We start from the raw sequence: 25,323 nt of genomic DNA, 5'->3' as shown, positions 1-25,323 counted from the left end.
GCAAAATTAACTACATTTGTTCAAGTCAGTATTAGGTGATAATAATCAATATGGTAACTGCGGCAGATATGTCGCCAGTGGATGAAAAATGTTACATCTTTGTCTATTTGATCTGTTCTTCCCTACTATTAACCTAAGTATAAGACATGTAGAAGACAGAGTGCTCAGGAAGACAGCAATATCACATACCTCTGTGTTCCAGAAGCTTGTAAGTCCCAAAAATACAAAATAGTATGAAAACAACTATGTGGAAGAGGGTTTCTTACAGATATGGAAAAATGACAATTTTTCTATCTAATTGCATGAATCGGGGAAAGTATTATGAAAGCAGTAACATTGGATCAGGGCTTAGGTGACTGGGTTGGACTTGGTCACAGCATAGAGAAGATGCCCATACCAGGGGAATGCAGTGGTAATGGCAGATTGTGGGGGCCTGCAAGCAACAAAAGACAAAGGGGAAAAGATGGTTTCTATAGAAGAAGGTGTCATTAATGGGGGGAGGGCGTGGAATCCAGATATTCTTTAAAGCAGGAATACAAGTAGTTTAAAAGGCGCTTAGGCAATGAAATGCTGCATCACATTGAAACCTAGCAAGGTGACTGGAAATAAACAACAGTAACTCAGAGAAGTTGGGCCAGAGGGTTTTACTAAGGTGGCATCAGTGCTGAGTCAAAAACAATGGATGTAAGAACAAGCTGTGAAGTGATAGTGTAGACAGAGAAGAGAAAACAGGAGCCCAGATTTAGGACAGAGGAAGTAGGGAGAAAGTCTGTCTGAGAGCTAGAAACAAGATCAGGACAAGCTAGACATAGCCAATGCTGCAGGGAGGGTGGGCTGAACTGCAACCCTTTGGAACATATCTTTGCTGGCAATTGTTAAAATTCTGGTACTGGTGGGACTCAAAACTAATTTGAAAGTGGTTAAGGGTGAGTGGTTTATATGTTAATGTTTTGATAATGAGAAAGGGAAAGGAAGTCAATAATAAGTAGCTCCAGGATATAAAGTTGAGGGAAAGCTTTCTGTATTAGTTAGTTGTTGTTGCTTTGTTTTAATTAATGAGGAGATTATGATCATGTTTATAGATGCATGGGAAGAACCTCGTTGTGAGACAGAATTTAAGAGAAAAACAGAGGAGAAAGTGGGAGGTGTGCGATACTCCATGCAGAGCTGGAACTGAGATCAGGAGCACAATTTAAGAAGTTAACCTTGAAAGGAGGACCAAATTTGCACCCTGAGAGACTGGAGGGGAATGGAAATGAGTGGTTGAAGTACATTTTGTGGACTCATGAGGGGACTTGCTTGAATCAGTGAAAGATGAATTAGAAACAATTGATGGTACAGTGAAAACCTCAGTTCCACATACTCATGATGGAATCCACTATCTGAAATGACTTTTCATCATCCTCGAGCCTATCTTCTTTTTCCTTAATTCTCAGGACTTTCCTGCCTTCTCCATAGTAACTAGTTGTGTGTGTGTGTGTGTGTGTGTGTGTGTGTGTGTGTGTGTGTGTTTTAAAGTATTCCCTTCCGTAATAGCTAGTACTCTAAATCCTTGTTTTTATTGCACTATAAATACAATTTATTTCTATGCTTTTCTCCACCACTAAGCTCTCCATCTCTGTACCTTTTTTTTAAAAAGATTTTATTTATTTATTTTGACAGACGGAGATCACAAGTAGGCAGAGAAGCAGAGAGAGAGAGAGAGAGAGAGAGAGGAGGAAGCAGGCTCCCTGCTGAGCAGAGAGCCCGATGCGGGGCTCCATCCCAGGACCCTGGAATCATGACCTGAGCCAAAGGCAGAGGCTTTAACCCACTGAGCCACCCAGGCGCCCCTCCATCTCTTTACCTTTGACAGCAAGCCTTGTTAGAGATACATTGTGAGTCAGGTAGCATCTGGCATCTCCTGCTTGTTGACTCTGTGTTGGCATCAGCATACTCAGAGCTTCATGGTTCAATTTTATTATCTCCATTTTTTGGATTTGGGAGACTGAGTTAATTGCATAAAGTCACATTTAATAAGTGATGAAGTCATATTAGAACCCAGTCAGTCTGACCCTGGAATACTTAGTCTTCACTGTTACCTTTCTTTTCTTTTTTTTTTTTTTAAGACTTTGAGCCAAGCAGGGGGAGTATGAGAGGGAGAAGCAGGCTCCCTGAGCCTGACATGGGGCTAGATTCCAGGACCCTTGGATCATGACCTGAGCCAAAGGCAGACCCTTAACAGACTGAACCACCCAGGTGCCCCTACCCTGTTACCTTTATTGACTCTCCAAAAAGTCATTGACACTCAGATGAAAGTTGATGGGTTAGAATTTCTCAATCCCAAATTATGAACATATTAATTCTTTCAGATTTTCCCCAAATGACGGTTAGATTCATAATACTTTGAAAGTTAGAATTTCTTGGGCAAAGAATGGTAACCTTAAGGTACTTAATATTAATCACTCTTAATATCTTTACCAGTTTGTGAAGACATCTGTAAATCACTGGTTTTGTGAAACTTCCCTTAGGCTTTAGCTATGTTGAAAGGAATAGTTACATGTAAATTTGTGTGAGGTCAATTTAGATAATTTTTTTATTAATACTCACAGGAGCCATTCCTAAATAATATTTCTGGTGTTATAATCAGGATAAATGCTCTCTTGAGGGTCTTGTAAAGCAACAAAACAAAACAAAACAAAAACCCCACTGTGGCCACTTTTAAGCATCTCCTTTAGTAGCTCAGTCCTTTTGGATGAGCTGATGACCCTATTCTCTTCTGGTTCTGCATTTTTGGAAGGTGGAAAGATAACTGCTTTTTGTTTTGTTTTGTTTTGTTTTAAGACAGTAGTTCTTAAACTTGAACGTATATCAAGAATCACACGATGGATTTGTTAACATGGAGATGGCTGTGTCTATGCCAACAATTGTAGATTTAACTTGGGGTGGAACCTACCCCAGGAAGTGTAACCTCAGTGTGAGGTCATACCCTAGAACTTGCATTTCCAACAGGTTCTCATGTTGTACTATTGTTGCTGGTCTAGGGTCCACATTTGGAAAAATACTGTTCTAAACTACAGAGGTCATAGTTTCAATGTTCAATAGTTGTAATAACTTTCATGGATTACTAGCCTCATCATCTCATTGTTTCCTTTGAGAGTGAGTTCCAGATCATCATTTTCTACACAAAAGTTATTGTTTCTGATAAATATGTTCTAACACAACTAGTTTATAGCCAACAACTTGGTGAACAATGCTACAGTTGATTTAACATGGGGATATATTGTGAAACCATTTTTTTTTTTTCTTAAAGTGCTCAGTATGATTCACTTCTTAAAGTATTTTCACTGGATGCTGGTGCATGTAGCCCTCCTTTTCTTTTCCTTTGCCACAGGTATTCCTCTGTCTACCTCTTCAAAGACTCTAGCTCCTCATTTAGATTTTCTCCTTTCTAAGATTATGGGAATCTTACTTCTATGTCACTTAGCACTTAAAGTATCTATTTTCATAAAACCCTGAACATATAACACCACCCAAACCACAGCCATTAGTGACAACTTCCCTGGGTCATTCTCATAGAATATAACCTTACATTCACTCCTTCACTCCTGCTGAATCATGACCAAGACAAATCTTTGGATTTATTTTTGACTTTAATCTGAACACCTGTGCATCTGAACCATACTCCTCAGGTTCCTATATGTAAAATTGCTGTAATTAAGTCACCTTGAAGGACAGACTGACAACTAGTCCTATGAATTACATTATTATTATCACCACAGGTATGGTTTAAAGTGCTGCTTATTGTGTGTCTTATTTATACAAGTTCAGAAGATAAATTCCATTCAGATCTTGAAGGAGGAATCTTTTTTTTTTCCATTTTTTTGTTTGCTTAAGAAGTTGGAATATTTTTAACTCACAGAAACTGTGAAATATGAAATTTGTATCTCCCCCTTTACTTTTGTTCCTGTATAGATCAGAACCAATTTATGGCCCAACCACTAACTGTATGGGGGTATAAAAACATTGCTCTACCCCATCACAATGACAGTGTACCACTTGCGTATATGCCACAATTTTCTCCTTAAAAAGAGGGAATAAACTATAACACATATTTCTTAAATCTGTTTTAAAAACTTCTAAACTAAGTAGGAGGTACTATTTTTAAAAGTGAATGTTACGCATTTCTCTTTATAACATATATATTAAAGTTACTTAGTTTGAGAGCCCATCTCTTCACACTTTTAGCAGTCCTATCATCTGTTAGTTAACCCACAAATCCAGACATTTGTCCTGGAGTCTAGTATTAGAAACTCTAGACCTCTAGGGTGTTATAGATTAAGCAGGGTTTACCACTTTAGAGGAAACACGCCTTTGTAAATGGATTAAATTAACCTCTGTGACCGTCACATGCACTCGTACTCAAGTGACATTTCATCTTTGAACAACATACTGTCTGTGTGTATGCATTTGTGTGTGTCTTGTAACCATAAGCATTATTTCCTTGGTGTTTGAAATTTTGTAGCAGTGAATTTTCTAGATTGATCCTACTTTCATCTGTTTCAGTAATGCTTGCAACTACATCTTTTGGTCTGAAAGAAAAATTGCACCTGACATGTTATAAAACAAGGAAGATTGTATTCAAGACTACTGAAACAGGGTGAAGACTACTGGAATAGAGGAGATAGATTAAGCTTAATTCCACTGAAATAAAAGGTGGGAGGATTTTTACATGCTGGAGTAAGCTTATGGGTATTTGGAGGAAGGACAGTCAGTGGGACTAAGTCATCTGTGTGTCTAAGTGTGTGTCTAAGTGGTCCTTTCACTTTTCAAAGTTAGGCTCCCACCCTCCTATAGAGACTGGGAGATAGAAGCACTATTTCCTTCAGTGATTACTTTTTAAAGGGATGGCTCCCAAATGCTTGAGAAAGACATTTCTTAAGATATTCTGGCTTGGAGGCACCTAGGTGGCTCAGTCGATAAGTGTCTGCCTTCACCTCAAGTCATGATCCCAGGGTCCTGAGATCAAGCCCCTCATTGGGCTCCATACTCGGCAGGAATACTGCTTCTCCCTCTCCCGCTCCCCCTGCTTGTGTTCCCTCTCTTGCTGTGTCTCTCTCTGTTAAATAAATAAATAAAATCTTAAAAAAAAGAAAGATATTTTGGCTTGTAGGAGACATATCTCAAAGGGGCAGAGAAAGATTTTACAATTGTTAAGTTTTCTAAAAGTAAATTTAGCTGTAAGAAAAGGGAGATCAGGGGCCTAGACTTAGGAAGAAACCTGTCTAATATTTGGTCTTGCTGAGGGGATTGTTTCGTTAGTCTCATCCATGGTATTGACTCTTCAAATTCTCACAAGACAAAAGAAGATAAGATAATGTATGGGCATCTGAGTAGCTCAGTGGTTGGGGTATCTGCCTTCTGCTTGGGTCATGATCCCAAGTCCTGGGATCAAGGCCTGCGTCCAGCTCCCTGCTTAGTGGGGAGCCTACTTCTTCCTCTCCATCTGCTCCTCCCCCCTGCTCTTGCTCTCTCTCTCTCATGCTCTCTCTTAAATAAATAATTTTTTTTACAAAAGATAAAATTTATATAAATTCCTAGGCAATACAGGTATTTTTTTCATTTGGTCATTGAATATATCTGGGTTATTTTTCTTGATCTTTAATGTTAAAATGAAAGAATATATGTAAATGATTTAATCATTGTTTTAGTTTGAATTGGAATGTGCATGGATCTGGTCGCAACATTTTGTGTATCAAGAAGCAAAACAAACAGTGACCTCATGTTACCAAACAAGAGCAGCAGAATGGAAGGTAGAAGATTAAGGGAAACATCCGTGGTCTACAATTATGGGAAAATAAGTTATAAAAATTCTTTCCTTCTCAACAAAAACTGACTTTACGCCTATATATGAATAACAAAATCCAAATGAACTAAAAGGATCTCGAGAACATGTCAGACAATTGTGATGCTGGTAAGCAAAGCAAACTGATTTATTTTCATAAATATTATCTCATATTTTACCAGTCATAGAAACCAGTAAAAAAGAGATTTTCAAGAAGGAAGAAAGAGTCAATAATGTAAAATGATAGGAAGTACAAAATATAAGTGATATATAAAAATGGAAAAAGAGTGGAAAAAATTATTGTGTTAATTGGTTAAGAGGTTATTGCTCAGCTTTGAGTCTTCAGTGCTTTAATAATACCAGTAAAAACCAGTGTGTGAACTGGCCAGTGAACGAGTGCCAGATGTAATAGTGAGGATAACTGTTGTTTCACTTTTTTTTGTTTTTAAAGAAATATGCCACAAAGATTTCGAAGGAATATTAGTGTTAAGAAAAATGTTCTAAGTTTAGATGTGACCGACCTAAATAATTTTCTACTCTTAGAGAAGAGAGCATATGGAACAGAAAATATTGAAATTTCAAAAGCAAGAGGATATCCAAAAGAATGCCAGGCCTCCGGGTTCAGTGAGAGAGGCTGACAGATGGGTGGAATGAGTTTAGAAAGGAAAAAGGCCTTAGCTTTGAGAAAGAAAATGAGGAAAACAAGGAAAGTAAAGAAAGATTTCTAGTTTCAGTTAGCCTCATTATTTTCATCCAGTTTTCACTGCTATGTGATTGATTCCATAAATATTAAGGATGTACTGTTTTCAAAAGGACTTCAAAAGAATTATATTTAGCACAAGCTTTTCAAAGCTGCATTTCATTTTATAGATGTTTCTAGTCCTGGGTCTTTAAAAACCAATAAAAAATATAATTCATCCTGGATACATTCTTATTTCTCATAGTGAAGGAGTATTATCAAATTTGATAGGAAAGGTGAACTCGAACTACCTGCTAGTTTGTGACATCCTAGGGAGATAAGTTGTGCTGTTTAATATTCTCCTATTCATATAACTGGTGCAAAGACATCATGCTATGTCAAATACCATTTATGTCGTAGCTATAGTATGAAAATATTTGTGTTTGTTTACAACATTATATAGGCACTTTGGTAATTGATTGATAATTTAGAGCTAAAATGTTAAAAATGACAAAATCATAATGATGATATTATTTTTTGTGTCCACTTCTTTTCCCTTTTCTCAAGGTAGGGTTTTTACCAAAAAGCATGATTTGTGCCTATCTAAAAGATCCTTTCTTATTTAAATTCCTATTCAAAATACTTACCTGCATTATTTTACTGAGCAAGGACATTTAAAAGACAATTAAAATTCAACTATACTTTGCTTAAACAATTTGAATGATTAACTATAGAAATTAGCTTTGAGTAAATTCATAAAATAAATAGATCCTTGATACTTCATAATTAAATAGAACCCCAACTTCCTTCCAACACCTAATTCTACATTCAAATGATCAGGGGTGCTATTTTAAAGTACTTTCAGGAAATGGGTGTAATGATTTTATTGTTGTTGTTCTTGCATTATTAATGAACTCTCATTCAGACTACAGATTGGCAATTGAAGTTGTTAGATAAAGGAAAATGAGTGTGCGAATACCTAGTAATATATACCAAAAAAAAAGGCCTCCCCATTCCTATCTATCCTCTAGAAGCTTTACTTCTTCTTATAACACTTTAAGTGCTTTTTTTTATAACAACATAAGGTGCAAATAAGTAAATATTGCTATTTCCTCAAGCAACTGAGCTAAATTAAGCCTTACTAATTTATATCAATAATTGCAAATTGTATAGAAGCTAATACACTTAATTCCTCTTAAATGCTATTTGTATATTCCAAAATGTGCATTTCCAAGATAGGAGCAAGCTGATATATTAAATTTTTTAAGATGCTGGTTGGCTGGGAAAGGAAAAGAGACGGCACACCACTGTTGGTGCAGATAGGCTTATGACATGGCTCTGAAGTATGTTTTGTAACTTCATTGTCCCCTTAGATATATCTGAGCTTAAAGATATTTCCCTTTCCTTTAGTTTTCTAGTCATAAATTTTATTTTCACAAAAGAATCTCATCTTGTCAATTATTCTGTGATGCTCATAATGGAAATTCTTGAAACGTCAAGAATGGAATCTGATTTTAGAGTCTTTCTAGTGATTCTCATCAACTGATAGATTCTCTTACTTTATCCTGTGAGATATTGGTCCTAAAAATGTTCCATAAATAAAGGTTTTTAAAAACATATACTATGAGCCCCTCTAGGATATCGCAGTGTGCATGTTACCATGTTCAAAGCTCTGAGTTCTGCAAGAAAGCAAATTTTACTCATATAATCAGTTGCCAAAATTTATTTGTTCTGCTTTCTTTTAACATGATCCCTCTTGACCTTTTTCTGAAGTAAATTTTGGCAAACACTATTTCAGATAATATAACTGTGCTTAGATATCAATTTTCTTCATTCTTTCATCTTTCCTTAGAAATGATTATCAACTGAGCTTTAAGGCATATAAGCCCTTTTGCATGAAATTCAGGCTCCTTCCAAAGGAAAGATGAGTAACAGATATTACATTCAACAGCTGACTTCCCTGACACATTATATAACTAAGATACATAACTAGCTAGTCGGCGGCCATGATGGAATGAGGGCTCCTGAGTTTTTCTGTACAGAATCCCCTTCCTTACATACATTCCTATATTAATAGTTTATTCATCAAGTGTTGTTGTGTTTCCACAAAAAAACAAACAAGACAAATAAAAAAACCTGAACCTTAGAGGACATGAAATCTCTTCTCTTTCCTCTATCCTGTTCCTCCTGTCCTGAGGCATCTCAGAACACAGGACCACCAAACAAAAAGAATTAACATGGACATATCAGACTGAATGGAAATGATTGGAATTTGTAAAGATAATGCTTTGAAATGTCAGCTTTAATTAAATTTGTCAAGTTTAATTAAATCTGACAAAAGATCTTGAATACCAACTCTAACAAGGAACCAGCTTTACATTTTGGGACAATAAGGAAGAGTAAGGCATGGCCCCAGCTCCCTAGGTGTTCACAGTGTCCTTGAAGAGAAGGACTGGCATCTAATTATAATAGGACAAATTATGTATACAGTCATTTACTATTTCTTAATTTGCTTTGCCTATGTAATTTCTTTCCAACTGTTTATTCAATTTGGCATCATGTGGGACTGGCAAATACTGGTTTTCCACTTAAATATTTGTTTGTCTTTAATAGAAAATAAGTAGAAATCAATTTTTTATTTGTCTGATGATGTGATTAATGACTTATAGATCCATTTCTCTCAGCAAAATTTTGTCAGTCATCATGTGATCCAAAATCCTACTGATATTATAAGAATTGGTGTGGTTGGAGATTTTTAGCTAATTTAACTACTTAGAAGAGTGGGCAGTGGTCACTCTGTCTCTAAAAGAGGTTCTTAGCAGAGGTTAAAAAGCTGACACCTGATATTTTGTATCTGCAAAGAGATGCTTCCTCATTAAAATTTAAAACATGTTCAATGCCATTTAATTGAAATTCACTTTATGTTCTATCTACAAATCATATTTTATTATGGAACTACTGTGGGCTATATAATTGTAGAATATTTGACAAACAATCTGTGCATTTAACAATTTTAAGTCTATAGTTATGAACAGGACACAATCTCATAGCCTTGTCTTTGTGTTCCTCTGCATTGAGCTTATATTCCTGGAAGCCATAGGTGTAGTCCTTTCCAAAGCCAGTAGTATCTCTTCCGAAGATAAACTCAAGAAGTCATATAGTTTTAAGTAACGGAAGTCTTCTTCAGAATTGTGGACATTCATTGGCAAAAATACACTTTCACCTCTAGGGGAAGGTCCGCAGCAAGTCCCACCCAGATCTTTGCACTGACTCTGATTCACCAGCTTCATTCTGTTCACAGAGCACCTTTGAGGGCAGCTAGACTATCCTCATGAGTAACTTGTCAGAAGTGAATGTGGGCCAAGTTTGTATTCAGTTCTCACAATATTAAAAAACTGGGGCTATGGGTTATATGGCAGTGTTTCTAAACTGATTACCCAAAACAGAGGCTCAGCTTGATGCCAATTCTTTACATGAACTGGCAGACTAAACAAGTGCCTTTTGAGGTTCATCCATCACAATTTATGATACATTAAGCTAAATCTAATGTTCTTTCAGGCTGGTGTTGTGGGATTTTCAATAGTCTGACTAAGAAATTGCATTTGAGGAAAGGGATTTCTCCTTTCTTTTTCCATAGAATTTCTTTAGTTCTATAGAGTCTTGTTATGTCTATTGGATCCTTGTTATACTCTGGTACTAATCACAGATTGATTCTAAGCATTTGAAATCTTAACTGGTTAGCAGGAAATGACTTTAAATTAACTAACATTGCATGAACTATTGGAAATTGTTCGCTGAAAAAGAGAGTGTTTAATTATAAACGAAGGAACCTGCTTCCCAGTTGATTAACTATATTAAACACTTCATATTTTCAAAGCTCTACACTATTGCTAATAAGCTGTTTCTCACAATGGGTCTCAGAGGGAGCCTAATACTATCACCTCCTATTTTTATAAATGATGCACTTGACCCATAAAAATGAGATTGCCTATATTGGACCACATAGAAATGAAAAAACTAGACTTAGGTTTCACGATATTAATGTACCTATGCTTAGCTGACAGAGCCATGCTTTTAGGTTTCTGAGTAGCCAAAGTTAGAAAATCCAATAAATTTAACTTAGTAGAGATGATGACATGCACGCTCGTGCATGGGTACACACACACACACACATACACACAGTATTTCTTTTCTCTTAGAATGCTTCTGTTCCATATGCAAAAGTAGGTATTCTGTTATGAGGTAACATAAAACAAACTCAATGAGATGGCTCTCCAATCGAATGATCCATGCTGCTTATTCTGATGTTCCTTAACTTTATCGCACTTGCTACACTGACTTGTCCTTCTTTTCCTTTTTAGAATCTGTCATTTGGAAGACTAATGCGATTGACACTGGCCAAGTTATAAGTGGTCTTATACTGAGAAAAACAAATATTTGTAGCAATGAGCTCATTTTAAAAGCCCACTTGATTATGGTGCTTATTATTAAAAATAGTTGTATATCATATTGAATTTTATTTATGGATTATTAGATTTATAATCTTTAATTTTCTTTTACTTTAGATTTTAAAAGTTATTTTCCATTAATAAAACAGTTTGTGGGGTGCCTGGGTAGCTCAGTGGGTTAAGCCTCTGCCTTCAGCTCAGGTCATGATCTCAAGGTCCTGAGATCAAGCCCTGCATGGGGCTCCCTGCTCATTAGGGAGCCTGTTTCCCCCTCTCCCTCTGCCTGCCTCTCTGCCTACTTGTGATCCCTCCCTCTCTGCCAAATAAATAAATAAAACTTAAAAAGAAAAAACAGTTTGTAACATAAAATATATATTGTGATTTTATTTTATTATTATTATTTCTTAATCCATGGCTTTTGGATTGTTTTTGTTGTTTAAGTCTAACTAATCTAAAGAGTTTTCAGTTCTCTCAATTGCAATATCAGTTTAATATGTCACTGTGCAGGGAGCAGAGCTAGACAACAGTAACTGCCTAGTAAATAAATGGTAGTCACTGAAACATCAGAATTTTTGTTTGTATATGGCCACTAACATAATTTTGAAATGAAATTTATTTAAAGGTACTCCATGTGAAACTATTAATAAATCAATATATATGTATTTAACTTTTAAAATTAAGAATTGTCTGTTTAAAATTTTTATTTAGCCATATCATTTTTCTTTTTTTTTTTTTTAAAGATTTTATTTATTTATTTGACAGAGAGATCACAAGTAGATGGAGAGGCAGAGAGAGAGAGAGAGAGAGAGAGGGAAGCAGGCTCCCTGCTGAGCAGAGAGCCCGATGCGGGACTCGATCCCAGGACCCTGAGATCATGACCTGAGCCGAAGGCAGCGGCTTAACCCACTGAGCCACCCAGGCGCCCCGCCATATCATTTTTCTATAGAAACAGAAAAGGCAAAATTCTACCAAATAAAGGAAAGTCATTTGAATATTATGGTGTTAACAAAAGTAAATGCCCCTTGGCATACTGTTTTTTTAGAATTATTTTTTTAAAAAAGGAAAAAAAGTATGATACGGTTTACTTTGTGTGAAAAAACTTTAATTGCCGGGGTGCCTGGTTGGCTCTGTCAGTTAATCATCTGCTCTTGGCTCAGGTCATGATCTTGGGATCCTGGGATGGAGCCCTGCCTCTGGCTTCCTACTCATGGGGAGCCTGCTTCTCCCTCTTACTCTGCATCCCTTCCAGCTTGTGCTCACTCTCAAGTGCTCTCGCTCTCTCAAGTAAATAAATAAACAAAAAGAACTTTCATTGCATTTGAATTGTATGTTCACAATGTGTTACAGAAATTTAATATAATTTGGATTATCATATTTGTTATCAATATTATCATTTGAATATATCATTGAATTTTATGTGTGTACAATATTATATACCAATTACAGTAGCCAATAGGCATTTTCAACACTTTTCTCTTTCTAGATACAAAGTCCTATTTCAATCCCAATAAAAATATAAAAGTATGGCACTGGGGTAACAGGATGACATAATTTCTCCTAATTTCATCCAACTGTCATGTACTGATAAAGATATGGCTAGGAATAAATAAGGTTCATAAGTGTCATTTTAGTGTGGAAAAATGTAACAAACAATGATATGAAAATGTGATTTAAATATTTGTCTTTTGGTGTTTTCATTAAGATTGAAGTTTTGTGCCTTTTCTAATATTTTTTAAGATTTTTTTTTTAAGATTTTATTTAGTTATTTGACAGACAGAGATCACAAGTAGGCAGAGAGGCAGGCAGAGAGAGAGAGAGGAAGGGAAGCAGGCTCTCTGCTGAGCAGAGAGCCCGAGGCGGGGTTCAATCCCAGGACCTGAGACCATGACCTGAGCCGAAGGCAGAGGCTTAACCCACTGAGCCACCCAGGCGCCCCTATTTTTTAAGATTTTTAAGCAATATTTACATGCAATGTGAGACTCCAACTCACAGCTCTGAGATCATGAGTCTCACGCTCCACCAACTGAGCCAGCCAGATACCCCTTCTAAACAATATTTTAAAGGATTCTTTGACATTCATATTCCTTCAAACTTCTAATATTTACTATCAATGCAGAGTGTGTTTTTTCTAGATAAGAGTATCATAAATATCAGATGGATAAAAATCAGATGGATAATCTGTGAGTACAGAAATTGCTGCATGAATACATAAAGTAAGGGTTATGTCTGCTTTGTTCATCATGTATAATCAGGGCCTTATCAATTACCTCATCATGAACAGGAGCCCTATAAATTTTTCTTGAATAAAAAGAAAGATATAAACATCATTTTTGATACTCATTTATCTCTCTTCACTAAGATGCAAATAAAAAAGAAGGTGAAAATATTGGGGGCTGATAAATAAAAAATAATTAAAAGCAAAAATTTTTAAGATTAAAACTTATTATCTCTAGTGCTTCTTACATAGTTCTTCAGATTTCCATGGTACTTCCGGCATTAACGGGATGAACTAAGGGAAATCAGGTTAAACTCTGGAATGCAATTAAAAGGCCTCCAATATCTGTGGATCTTCTAAATTCATGTAATTTCTGCCACTGTCATTTATATATGGTTTGATGGTAAAAGTGAATGGACAATCTTTTATTCTGGTAATTATCTTGCTATGCATATGCTACATATTGTCATCGAGGGATAGAAAGTGATATTAAGGGAAAGGGAAATAGGTAGGATGTTAGTAGAGAGAAGAATATGTATATAAGAATCCCTGCCGGAAAAAGGAACATACTCTATTCTTCATTGAGTCCTGTAGTATCTATCATTGAAAGTTCAGAACTGGTGCCCTTAGGAGACCAGTAGACCCCTCCAGAAGCCTCTGGTCATCTTCAGTGCTGACCCAGGCTGTGAGTACAATACTGACCTTGCACCCAGAAAGCACTACTGTTAGAATACAGACACAGCATGTTTTCCAAACCATCTGCCGAGAGGTTCTTCTGGCCATCTGCACGAGAGAGCCAGCAAACTGTTTCAACTGGAAACATCTATCTGTGATGGAATAGGACAGTCACAGCAAATGTTTTGAAAACAATTTTCTTTTTCAGTTCAGATTATTTCAGTCCATGAAAATGCATTATGAATGTGAACTGACTCAATTCTTCCCAACTAGTTTTAGTCAGCATGTAGATAAAATCGTACAAGAATTTTCTTTAATCTGACATTTGTGCAATATTTGAGTTGTCTGGGAAATTGTGCCTTAATTAAGGGATGACATAGATATCAAATTAAGCTTAATGATCCATATTATTATTTTTAATTCTAATATTAATGATGTTATATAAACAAGTTGCATCATTTGTTCAAATTTCAATGGCAATAATGTTTAAGTATGATATAGACTTAAAGCATCTTTTATATCACTGGAAGATATTACCCAATTTATAAAAACCAGTGTTTAGAGTCTCTAAGTGACTTAGGTCTTCAGGATTTCCAGGTTATTTGAATGAGGCTTATTGACATGCACACTGCTCGGAAATAACAAACATATATGCATTTATTTTATTTTATTTTGTTTTACTTTATTTCAGCTCAGAGATGACTACCTAAGTAAATGAATCTCAACATTATGGAAGTAACACTAACTACTTATGGAATTTTTATGTTGTAGCATTAAAAAAAGGACGATTTTGGATCACACCAGATCCTTATCACAAAGATGACAACATCCAGATTGGGCGTGAGGTGAAAATATCTTGCCAAGTAGAAGCTGTTCCTTCTGAGGAGTTAACATTTAGTTGGTTTAAAAATGGCCGTCCATTAAGAAGTTCTGAGCGGATGGTTATTACCCAGACTGATCCGGATGTCTCCCCGGGAACGACAAACTTGGACATCATTGATTTAAAATTCACGGATTTTGGGACATACACATGTGTAGCATCTCTGAAGGGAGGAGGAATATCTGATATCAGTATTGATGTTAATATATCCAGCAGCACAGGTAAGAAGCATATTTGTGATGCAAAATGTGTTCATATTGAGAATAATTTCTTTACATTTAGCGACAAGTCTTCAGCCAAGCTAAGATCATTCTTATTCTTTAAGTTTCCTAAATCCAAAATCTAACATTCTGAATGCCCAATAAATATCATGTAAAAGACATTGCTATTTCTATTTTGATTTAGATTTACATGAGATTTTATAGAAATACTGCAAATAAAAGTAATAGCGTTGGCTATGATAGGTATAGGCTTCCAGTTTTTTTAATTAAATAATAACTTTTTTTAATTAACTAAGAACCCTCTATAGACTCTAAAGTTATATTAATTAATAAAGTTAAACAACGAATGTTTAAAGAGCTAAGACAATTTTGGAAACATTTAACAAACAAAATATTTAATCCCAAGAAGAAAATACTGAGAGATAATTTAGAAGTACTCAAATATAAGATTTATAAGAAATACATTTTCCACCAATGAAAACCAATGATAAATGTGTTAAACTTGTAATCAGATGTGACTTTCTGAAGAACGTTATGACAGAATCTCTTCACAATGAGACTGAGTAAAGAAAAAATATATTGGAGTGAAATTCCTTCTTTTAAGGTTAGAAATAAAAAATGTGATCCGTTTTCTCCCAATTAAATGTACATCTGTAGATGAGGTAAATTATAGGATTATGGTATGGGAGGACACACGAGCTTACCTATTAGGATGTTTGAAAGCCCTGTGATTCTGTGAACTGTAATCAGCGTGCCTCCAACAACACCAAAGTAGCTTTATTTGTTTTGCCAGCTTGTTACCAGAGTGAATTTCAATTTAGTATTTTTATATAATTCAGGGGTAAATAATATGTGTTGAAAACATAGAGTGCACATGTAGCCAGCAGACATACCATTTTGAGAACATTTAAACAGTTTTTCCTTTCCAGTCAGGTAGCATTTTGACTCTCGTTCGGTAACAGATTGGCCTGTGATTTTCTGTCTTCTCATGATTCTAAATTGCAATGCACGGTAGATTGATTTTACTCCTGTTGGGATTTAGGTCCGTTCTTCAGGCTGACCAAATGTGCTTACTTTTCACATTCTGCATTATTTCTAAGAGATAACCCATTTTTATCAGCTACCTTTAATGTAAAAGGAGGTTAGAGTGATGAGAATTACTTGTGTTTGGACAGATACCCTTTTCTAGAAAATATAATAATAATAATAATAATAATAATAATAATAATAGTAACTATTTGAATAGTAACTATTATCTAACCTTTATTTCCAAATCAGTGCTAGCGCTAGGAGATGGACTGATTTCCGGGTATCTAATAGGAAGCTCTTGATATGCATGATTGTCATTCGTTGAATTTTTCATTCAGTCAACAAATATCCATTAATCACCTACATCAGTGTGTTAGGTGACATCCCACAGTGATATTTCCTGTCAGAGTGACAACAGTTTTGTAAGATCCAGGATTATCTGTCCTTATTTATGAGTGATGATTTTCCAGAATTACAAGCATTGCTTTTCTGTTTGCTTATTTGCCTGTTTTGTTTATTTACCGCTGTTGTTTTCAGAACCAGTGACACAAACCCAGATCCAAAGAATCCAGGCTGCTTTCAAAACAGGCTTGTCTGATGGTAGCATGGTTCATTAAACTGAGATGTAAGAGGGAGCATAGAATGAACAGAAGAAAGGAGCATTATATAATATCTACAGAATTAATTCTAACATGCATTTTTAAATATACGACTTGCATTACCCACTTCAAACTATGTGCAGTAAATGGCAGAGAAGATAACTAGCATTGACTCATGAACTTTCTAAAAATCCTAAAAGAAAAATGCCAAAAGATGACCAGAAAAGCAGAAAATATTTGAGAAATGCCTCTTAGTTATGAAAGTTTACTTGTAATAAGTAACGTTTCTTAAATGATTATTATTCTGTCTGGTGACCAAAAGTAGCAATACCATAGACAAAAGAGATATATGAAGTCCTCCTTCAAAATATACCCCTTCGCTGCCCCCGGCCCCATCTCAGACAGACTGTTATTATCTATCTCCTCGTTGGAGTGGAAGCTCCCTGAAGGCTGGGCCTTTGTCAGTATTGCTCATTGTTGTAATCTCTGCATCTGGAACAATACATGGCACTTTGCAGATACTCAGAAAATAATAAGAAGTGAGCTCATTTGTTCACATAGATTTCCTTTCTAGGTTTTCTTTCCTCCTTTTCACTCTGAAAGATTGGCATTTGGTCTCTCTCTTCCTGATCTTGTAGTTCCCCACTGACTTTAAGGAAAGTTGTTCAGCACACTAATTTATACTGTGATTTAAGATGTTATCACTCTTAGGGGCAAGAAGGGCTCCATCATTTGTGGTGTCCACTGAAAATATGAAGCAGACCTCTTGTTCAGAACTTTCCAAGAATTTCACAATGGCAACATCAAAGCATTGATTTAAGTGCAGGACCCTTCCAAGTTAGTCTGCATAGGTGTTATGGTCATGGGGCTGTCCTGTGCAGGGGACTGTATTCTGATAGAGAGGCCTGAAGAAGAGGTTTAACCCAAAGGATGAGTTACTGAAGGCAATCACATATTCTATTTTTATGCCCAAACTAGCTTTGGTGTTCTGTTTTGATTACAGTAGAATGGAATACCAGATTATAGCATAAAGATTTATAGATCTAAGATTGTGTGATTCAACTAGTATCAAAAAATATTTTTTTATCCTCACATAGTAGAAGACTACACTTAAAGTGGTGCTTTAATATGAAATGGAGATATTAGAGATATTCTGGGAGGTAGAGTTTGAACAGTGAGAATAACTGGTTATAACATGAAGGAAAATCTTGGACTCCATTAATTCTGTGAACCACACAGTAAGATTCAAAGGAAATTCCCACAGATTGGGCCAGTAAAGTCAAATAGAAGGAAACTACTGTTAAGATATAAGCAAATATGTGGGGGGCTCTTAGATTCTGGATTTTGCTAGTTATATCATTACTATTTTAGGGAATTTGGAATTGACCAGGTGGTCAGTGATTTTCTTGTGTTAGACATTTTCTATATGTTAAATGTAATCTATTTAGGGTATTTGTCACACAAAATCTCACATTGTATCCTGGTTGCTAATGTGTACAAGAGACATACATGAAATTTATTAAGATGAGGGTGAGGCCCCATAAGGCACTTCTGCCTAATACAGTTAGAAAACTATTTTTTTAAATTAACATATAATATATTACTTGTTTCAGGGGTTTACAGGTCTGTGAATCATCAGTCTTACATAATTCACAGCATTCACCATAGCACATACCCTCCCCAATTTCCATCCCCCAGTCACCTCATCCGTCCCAACCCTTCCCCTCCAGCAACCCTCAGTTTGTTTTCTGAGATTAAGAGTCTCTTAGGGTGACAGCCACATCTCTAGATATGATTTTGAGGACTTTTAAAATTAAAATATAAAATATCTCAGGAAGGTAAATCTAGTTTACAGAATTCTTAATATTTAAAAAAATAATTATTTGATTTTATAAAAACTGAAGAGGAAGGCTACATGTATTTTGGAGTTTGCCTCATACATTTGAGTAATAAAAACTATGATATGTGATTATAGATTGTATCTTATTCCCACATTAATTCAACATTAACTTTTTTTCCTCCTAACTCTGTAAACTTTCAAATTATTTTATTGTAAGCATTTGTTATTTTGTCTGTTCCAAATCCATGTTTCTGGTAGATTCTTCTGCTGAATGATTGCTCTATTTCTGGCCCTACATCATATGATGATGGACAAATGGGCCTTGTTCTTAAGGACCTTACTATCTAAGTTTTCAAATTACTTAGTTATCAGATGACTTAGAAATAAGGCACAATCTATAGTGGGAAGGAAGCTCTACTTAAATTTGATCAGACTTCTGTAGGAATGGTGAATGCTTTCTTCAGTATAGGCCAGGAAAGTTTCAGAGGAAAATGGCATTTGAGTTAGATTTTAATGGAAGTAATATTGTAATAGTGACGGTGGAGGGAGGGGATAGTTGGCAAAATCTACAGGATGAAGAAAGTCCCAGGAATATTGTGTGATTCTTCATGTTCTGCTTTTACCATAAGATTAATATTAATTGATATTAATATAAGCAAGTTATATTGGTTTCTTTCAATATCATTGCTATCATTACTAAAGCTTACATTTTACCTGGCTAGGCTGCAGATAACTTTAAAAGCACATTGTAGTAATTGTGAATTACCACAGTAATTTAGTTTCACTTAATTAACTGAACTAATTAATTAATTTTCAGTAAATTGTCAGTTAAAAATAAATATACTGAAATTTTCCATCATTACAATTCAATTTTGTAAAATGAAAATCTTCCACATACTTGCTGAAAAATGCATGCACATGTAAGACAAAATTCTGGCAACAGTTAAAAATCAATTCTTAAATTATTCTCACCTGATTGTTATTCATTTGAAAAAATATAATTGTTATCATAGATATTTAATTTTCAGAAGGCTTGCTGAAAAGTATTCCATTGCTTCCTCCAGTGTGGTTCTGTGGTGAAGTCCTCAGGTGCCATGTTAGCTTGCAGGCCCTCGTCTGCATGACCTGACAGACTTGTAGGTTTATAGGAAACTCAGAAGCAATCTGGATCATGCTAGAAAATATAAACTGTGAGACTGGGTAGAATTCTGACGTGAGACATCTGGTGGGCAAATAGAGCAGAAGACTAAGTACAGATTTGATTATTCTTTTTCTCCTCCCTTGTTAGAATACAGGAGCATTTTGTATAGCAGAAAATTGAACTAGATTTAGGGGGTTAAACCAGAGGCAGCAACAGAAGCATAGGTGCACAGAGGTGACCGATTGAAAAAATCAGTTTGAAATTTTAGCTTTGCTGCTGAGTACCTGACTGGTTAATATAATCGTGACAGTTAACAAGTGTCTGTACAAGTATTCATATTGATGGAATAAAAGTTCTTGATAATGTAGGCTAGGGTATATACAACTAATAAGAAAAGTCAATGAACTAGAAGGCAAAAGAAAAATGACTAAGTCCAGTTCATTGATTAGGTTCTTTGCCCTTTTCCAGTTAAGGAAGAAGAGCAGCTCATGAAATTCTAATTAAAACTGAAGTCCTGGGGCGCCTGGGTGGCTCAGTGGGTTAAGCCTCTGCCTTCGGCTCAGGTCATGATGTCAGAGTCATGGGATCGAGCCCCACATCAGGCTCTCTGCTCGGCAGGGAGCCTGCTTCCCCCACCCTCTCTCTGCCTGCCTCTCCGTCTACTTGTGATCTCTCTCTGTCAAATAAAAAAATAAAATCTTTAAAAAAAAAAAAAAAAAAAAGGGACGCCTGGGTGGCTCAGTTGGTTAAGCAGCTGCCTTCGGCTCAGGTCATGATCCCAGCGTCCTGGGATCAAGTCCCACATCGGGCTCCTTGCTCGTCAGGGAACCTGCTTCTCCCTCTGCCTCTGCCTGCCATTCTGTCTGCCTGTGCTTGCTCTCTCTCCTCTCTCTCTCTGACAAATAAATAAAATCTTTAAAAAAAAAAAAAACAAAAAACCAAAAAACTGAAGTCCTGTAGAATGACTATAGCTGAATGATAGATCCTTTTATGTAAAAGGACGCCATAAGTAATACCCACACATGTCAGATCTGACTGTGCTTTGCTCAGAGGAAGCTTTCATGCAGTCAAAAGTTATGTAATTGCTTCCTAAGTTACTGGACCCAGAAAAAATCATTTTCTTCCTTGACTCCAAAATTATGAAGTTCAATCCATAACCTCTAAATTAATGGTGAAGATCAGAGGCCAGCAATCTTTTTCTGTAAAGGGCCAGATAGTAAATATCTTCAGCTTTGTGGACTATGTGGTTTCTGTTGCTACTATTCTACTCTGCTGTTACAGTGGGAAAGCTGCCACAGACAATAAAATGAATGAGCATGGCTGTATTCCAATACAACTTTATTTATAAAATCAGGTGGTGGGCCATATTTTGTCCACAGGCCATAGTGTGCTCATCTCTAACCTAGACTTTGGAACTCTATTAAGAAATAAATAACAAACTGAACTCTGTGGAAATATTAAAAAACTAAGTTAAACCCACAAATAACTGTTATTTGTCTATACAATCACTATATATTTTCTAGAGATTGAGGCAGAATCTCAGTCTTTCTTTATTCCTCATTCATCTGTATATCTTATTGAGTCCCTTGTTAAGCTGTTCGTTGTCTGCGAGGGTGGTCTGAGTTCTAGAATTATACATCAACGTCTCCTGAAATTACTTGAAACTGCTCAAGTCTCATTCCTAATATATAAGATTTTCTGCTGCCATTCTATTCTGCTTGTGGCCTCTTCCACCTATCTTATATCTGTTTCTACATTTTAAAAAATTTTTTCTTTGAATGGTTGAGGAGACAGTGAATAAAACACAACTTTAAAAAAATGAGACACCCAGAGTCTCCAGATTATGGGGGTGAATGGCTGATTGGCAACTTTTCACACTGGCCTCAGTGTGAAAAGTTAATTTACTTTCAGACTTAATTTACGTTCAGCGCTGAAGCTTCCCCTCTTAGTTGACTCTTGTGCATATTGGAAGGGGTATCATATCTCTCCGTGATACCGGCCAGAAAGAAGAACTGCATTCCGAGCAGTGTGTCAGTAGGGAGACTGTTGCTCTAAAAAACAGTGAATTAGCTCTTCTACAGTCTTCTCAGAGACTGTTCTCTTCTCCTACAGTGTTGGGACAGAAACTAAATGTGGCTAGCATATACCTTTACTGTGGTATATATAGCCTTAAATTGCTGTTGTACCTAGTGAATTTCTGAAAGAGACACTGAACTGTAACATATTGTTTTTAATCGCCACATACACAGAACGTTCCTTAGGAAATATCAGGCTATGCATATTCATAGAGATACTTAATTCCTTTCATCTGTGCTTTCAGTAAGGGATGGTTTGACTGGTAGCCTGTATGGTGGGCATGGTTATCGAATTCATATTTAGATATAGTAACTTTTACCCAGAAGAATATTTTATTTATCTATTTGAAGCACGACCTATTCGAAAGTAAGTTTTACTCTTTAAATTGAATGTTTTTATTTTAAAAATTATTTAATAGTTTGGGATTATTTCTTCTGCTCACTTAGGTGAATCTCACACTGTTCAGTAGCTGATGCAGGTTTTCTACAATGGAGACATGTAAATGCAACAATTTAGAAGTGTTAGGCGTGGCTAGGGAACTTTTCTGGAATCTGTGTTTGTATAACTATTATGGCTTTTATTTAGATTGTATGTTTAAAATAATAAAAGAGAAGTAGTAAAAATAGCAAAGTTTTCTAAAGATAGTTATACTCACTCTTAAGTAAGTTTAAGAAAATATCAGTTGTCCACATCAAATATTATTATTACTTGCATTCTGTTTTATTATTATTGTCATTTGTTTCAGGCACCATTAATGGAGATTTTAGGTTTTGGACTTAACGTCCAGTTCTGTGTTGTCTTTGATAACAACCACGCAAATAGTCAAAAAACCCTTGGTTGAATGTTTTCAAGGTAAAGTTACCTTCATAAGGCTTACCAAGTACCATATTAAAATGTGATGAATGACCTAAGATAAAAATTGTTAAATTACACAAAATTGAGGCAAAGACCTTTATAAAAACCTGAAATTTCTGAAGTTTTCTTAAGGGAGATAGGAACGCCACCACAAGAAATGTACACAGTATTTATGGCTCACATCGTAAGTGTTTTTTTCCTTCCATCTGGTATATCTGACCTTTATTTCACAGTTCCTCAGCCCTAAAGAAACTGCCCTGAGTGGAGGAAGGTGGAGGCTTAGCAATTTAAATTTGAAAGGCAAGGTCAACTGACAGGGCAAGCAAGAATAAAGCCAAGGGTTCTAATATGGCAAAGAGAAATTAAGTAGAGCTGTCATCTGCAATTCTGGGATAAATTCATGAAACATAGTGCACATTCAATCCAAAAAAAGTTTTATTTGACAACCACAATAGGAAAGGAGATATTGGAAGAAATAAAAATCAGTAGGATCTAATTCATAATTGATTTGATATCCTAGTAGAAATACACTCGAGAAACTTTAATAACAGATGAAGTCTAGTGTTGCTTTACAGACTATCAGAGAAATATAGAAACATGTCGAAGGAAATGTTTGAATCTGGTCAGCAAGAGTTTGATGGAGCAGGTGGCCTCTGAGCTAGATGAAAGATTAAAGGGGCACCTGGGTGGCTAGTCGTTAAGCATCTGTCTTCAGCTCAGGTCATGAGCCAAAGGTCCTGGGATCAAGCCCCACATTAGGCTCTCTGCTAGGCGGGAAGCCTGCTTCTCCCTCTCTGCTCCTGCTTGTGTTCCCTCCCTCCCTGTCTCTCTCTGTCAAATAGGTAAATAAAATAAAATTTTAAAAAAAGGATTATATGTCACTGTATCTTAGAAGAAAATGAATATAATTCAATCTCATTCACTCAATCAAGAATGACAAAAGAGGGGGCGCCTGGGTGGCTCAGTGGGTTAAGCCGCTGCCTTCAGCTCAGGTCATGATCTCAGGGTCCTGGGATCGAGCCCCGAATCGGGCTCTCTGCTCAGCAGGGAGCCTGCTTCCTCCTCTCTCTCTGCCTGCCTCTCTGCCTGCTTGTGATCTCTCTGTCAAATAAATAAATAAAATCTTTAAAAAAAAAAAAAGAATGACAAAAGAATTTTATCAAGGGGGCAGTATGATCAGACTGGTGTTTGGGAGCCTATTCATTGGATGAAACTTCAGAGATCGGAAAAGAGATAGAGAAAGAAGGGTGGAGAGATAAAACAGCCTTTTTTTAGAGGTAATTTTTATATCTAAAAATTTTTTTAGAGATAATTTTTTTTTTTTAGAGAGAGAGAGAGAGAGCGAGCTAGCGCAAAGAAAAATTTTATTAGGAAGTGATAAGGCAGTGGAGATAGGCAGTCCTTTATGGATGTGTCCTGAGAGAAGAAAACAGAAGCCTTAGATAATAGAAAAAGCAGGAGCTTAAATCAGGAAGGTCATCTGAGAAGTCTGTAAACCTCTTTGCATCTTAGATTCCTTATCTCTCTGTTATAGCTTTGGGATATTTTTAAGGAAAAGTTTGAGGAAATAGAATGGAAAAAAAGGAACGTTAAAAAAATATATAGATTGGAGGGTTGGGGGGAAGGACTATTTATTCAGCTGAAGAGATTGATAGGAATCAGATGAGGCATTGAGGAGCACTCATAACCTGGCCCGTTAAGGGCAGTTTAGTCAGTGGCCAGTGGTCTCAAGTCCGTGTAAGAGAGTCTGACTGACATTAGGCAGTGTATGTCATGAGCATGTCTAGGGCTTATGAACTTAGAGCCAGACCCATTTTTACATTTAATAGCTTTATGACCGTGGGTCTATCTGGACCTCAAAATTTTTCATCGGTAGAATAAAGGGATCAACTGGGTAACTGATTTTTAAATGGTGTTCCAATGACAACTAGGGATTTGGGGAAATATTTTCAAGGACTACTGCACTGCAGAGGAACAGTAGATAACCATAGATAATTTACCCCTACCCCCCCGCTTTTTTTCCAACTCCATTCAGAACTAAGCATATCTTTCTCTTATATTAGGACTTCTATGTAAGATTCTATTAAAACAAAGATTCTGACCGAAATTCACACACATATACATGTGCAGATGGTTTAAACACACATAGTTGAAAACTATTTGCTTCTATAAGTTCATCCATCCTTTCCAAGTATATTTTGTATCTATGATTCCAAAATGTTATACCCCAGTTGTTTAGGACATGGTAATGCCACATTCTTAGTGAGAGGTACTAGGTTTGGGAGAGGTTTGAGAGGACAGATTCATTTGGGACTATTTATAGCTGAGGGGTTGGTAAGATATCCTTGTGTTTCTGGTGACCGACTAAAAAAGTCAAGTTTGATGACCACGTGAAAGGTCATGAGTAAAACACGATTTCATAAGCAGTTACAAAAATATAAGGTTGGAGGGTTGAGGGAAAGTGGATAAGCTTACCCAAGAAGAGATTATGAAGCAAAGATAAAAGATATCCAAGGAAATGGTGGGAAAAAAGCATAAACCATGAAGAAAATGAGAAAAGGTGTGGTCAATGAAAATCACAGAAAAAAAGAGCTCCTCAATTTGTGTAGAACTGGGGGGAAAATGTATGTATTTACCGCATCTTTAGGGCCTTTAATACCTCTTCATCAGCATGAAGAGGCATGTAAAAGATTACATTTGATACCTTAATAATGATGCATGATTTTGATAATGGAAGCAGCTCTCATTTTCCTTCAAGTGAAAGTGTTGTGAATTGAGGGAGGGAGAGAGGAGGGGTGGAATGGAGGGGGAGAGATTTGTAGAAAGTAACATTTACACTAA

At 36.1% G+C, this 25,323-nt stretch overlaps 1 protein-coding gene across 1 annotated transcript in view; it reads left to right on the top strand.

The window, feature by feature from the left end:
- Positions 1-25,323, top strand: part of MDGA2 (MAM domain containing glycosylphosphatidylinositol anchor 2) — an 888,742-nt gene that overhangs the window by 618,366 nt on the left and 245,053 nt on the right. The window contains exon 7 of the mRNA XM_047738228.1: positions 14,613-14,942. Coding sequence (XP_047594184.1) covers positions 14,613-14,942 — 330 coding nt within the window. The remainder of the gene's footprint in view (positions 1-14,612; positions 14,943-25,323) is intronic.

This window comes from Lutra lutra, chromosome 7 (genome assembly GCF_902655055.1).
Source record: "Lutra lutra chromosome 7, mLutLut1.2, whole genome shotgun sequence".
In the NCBI taxonomy this organism is placed as follows: domain Eukaryota; kingdom Metazoa; phylum Chordata; class Mammalia; order Carnivora; family Mustelidae; genus Lutra; species Lutra lutra.
Note: the sequence above shows the minus strand (reverse complement) of the source record. Positions and strands in the feature narration are given on the sequence as shown.